Genomic DNA, 1727 nt, shown 5'->3' on the forward strand with positions numbered 1-1727 from the left:
CGCACGGTGTCGGGGACACAGCTGGCTCCGTTTCTCCTCCCCAAGTAATGTGTTTTCCATGGCTTCAGGTCCACGGCTCCCAAGCTGCTCTCATCTGGCCCCCTGCCCACTGTACGGACGGGGAAACTGAGGCCCAGTGGGGTCCTGGGACTTCCTGCGGCATTTAGCATTTCGGTGGGTCAGGAACCACGTCTGCTGCTCCCAGACCGTGATTTGCTCTTCCCCGGCCTCACCTGTGCAGGGTGCTGGGGGCGGGAAGGCCGTGCAGGGTGCTGGGGGCGGGAAGGCCGTGCAGGGTGCTGGGGGCGGGAAGGCCGTGCAGGGTGCGGGGGGCGGGAAGGCCGTGGGAGTGAATGAGCCCTGCTCAGGCAGGGGCGTGAGTTGTAGAGCGATTCACGGGGTGGTGGCAGCCCCCAGGTGGACGAGAGGGCCAGAGCGGTGGTCCCCAGTCAGCTTGTGGGTGGGAGGCACAGGGGGGTTGGGGAGGAAATGGTGGCAGTACTGGGGTGACAGCCATCCAGGGTAGGGACAAATCTCCCATCCCTTGACTTGCCTCAGGCCTGCCTGGCTGGCTTCCAGGATGCCTATGGGACCAGGGCTGCCTCCACCGCAGAGCGGGGGGTGGCCGGGTCCCAGGGCGCCGCCCTGGCGGCTGCAGAGGGTGGGCCCCTCCAGTCTCTGTGAGCACGTGTTGGTGGGATGCACATGGCAGGGGGAAACCGTGCCGGCCCGCATGGAAAACACCTTCAGCCACCCAACTGGGGAGATGTCGGAGGTGCCCCAGTGTGACAGCCTGGAATCCTCGGGCCGGGGTGGGCGGGAGAGAGGCCCCCCCTGGGGGGCCTCACAGGTGGGCAGGCAGGCGGGGTGGGGGCGCCCAGGCAGGCCCATTTCTGCACTGCCAGGAGCCCGGCGGGCAGGGCCACCAGGATGGGCTGGTCTCTGGACCACGGGCAGGACTGGGCAAGATAAGGTGGTGCCTCTGCCAAGACTGGAGGTTGCCCCCTTAGACCCCACCCATAGGTGGGCTGGGCAGAGTGATGGCCTCCTTCCCAGCAGTTCCTGGGGAGGTGGAGGGCTGGGCCAGACCAGGGCTGGCTGAGGCGGGGTGTGGGGTGAGGCATCAGGCACCAGCCAGGCCTGCATGAGATGCGGGGCTGCAGGCCAGGTGCTTGTCAGGGCCTGAATGCATAAGGCCCTGGGTGCACAGCTGCTGTGGCCCCGCTGGCCCTGGGGAGGGCTCCTGCACATGTAGCTGGAGCTTCAGGCTGCGCCCTCGGGAAAAGTGGGGGTCCAGAGGTCTGGGGCTGGGGGCACGCCCCCGTCTTTCGCAGCTGGGCACCTGGGCCTCGCCATCCCTGCTAGCCAGTTCCCGCTTGGCGCCGTTCCTCTCCCGCCCTCTGTAGGGGCGCAGCGATGCGCTGCCCATGGTCTCTCCAGGCCCAGCCCTGGTCCAGTGGAGGACATGACAGTGCTGGGTGCACGACACAGGGCTCGGGGACTGCAGGCATCGTCAACCCAGCGTCTCCACTTTGGTGCGCTGGCCTCAGAGGACCTGCTGCTCCCCATCCTCCCCAGACTGGCAGAACTAAACCCCATCGAGCCTCCTTTTCTGCTTGGGTTTCTTTTCCTTGTCGGTGCGGGCATGCATGTTTGTGCACGTGCATCTGTCCGCGCCTGTCCGCGCAGGGTTCTGTGTGTGTCTCCTGTGCCTGTTCGCACACATA

At 66.6% G+C, this 1727-nt stretch overlaps 1 protein-coding gene across 1 annotated transcript in view; it reads left to right on the forward strand.

The window, feature by feature from the left end:
• The first annotated feature begins 733 nt into the window (after window positions 1-733).
• The window catches only part of MEGF6 (multiple EGF like domains 6), a 36485-nt gene continuing 35491 nt past the window's right edge, over window positions 734-1727 (forward strand). Inside the window, exon 1 of the mRNA XM_023536989.1 lies at window positions 734-812. Within this exon, the coding sequence (XP_023392757.1) occupies window positions 734-812 (79 nt within the window). The remainder of the gene's footprint in view (window positions 813-1727) is intronic.

Source organism: Pteropus vampyrus, unplaced genomic scaffold (genome assembly GCF_000151845.1).
Source record: "Pteropus vampyrus isolate Shadow unplaced genomic scaffold, Pvam_2.0 Scaffold176, whole genome shotgun sequence".
In the NCBI taxonomy this organism is placed as follows: Eukaryota; Metazoa; Chordata; class Mammalia; order Chiroptera; family Pteropodidae; genus Pteropus; species Pteropus vampyrus.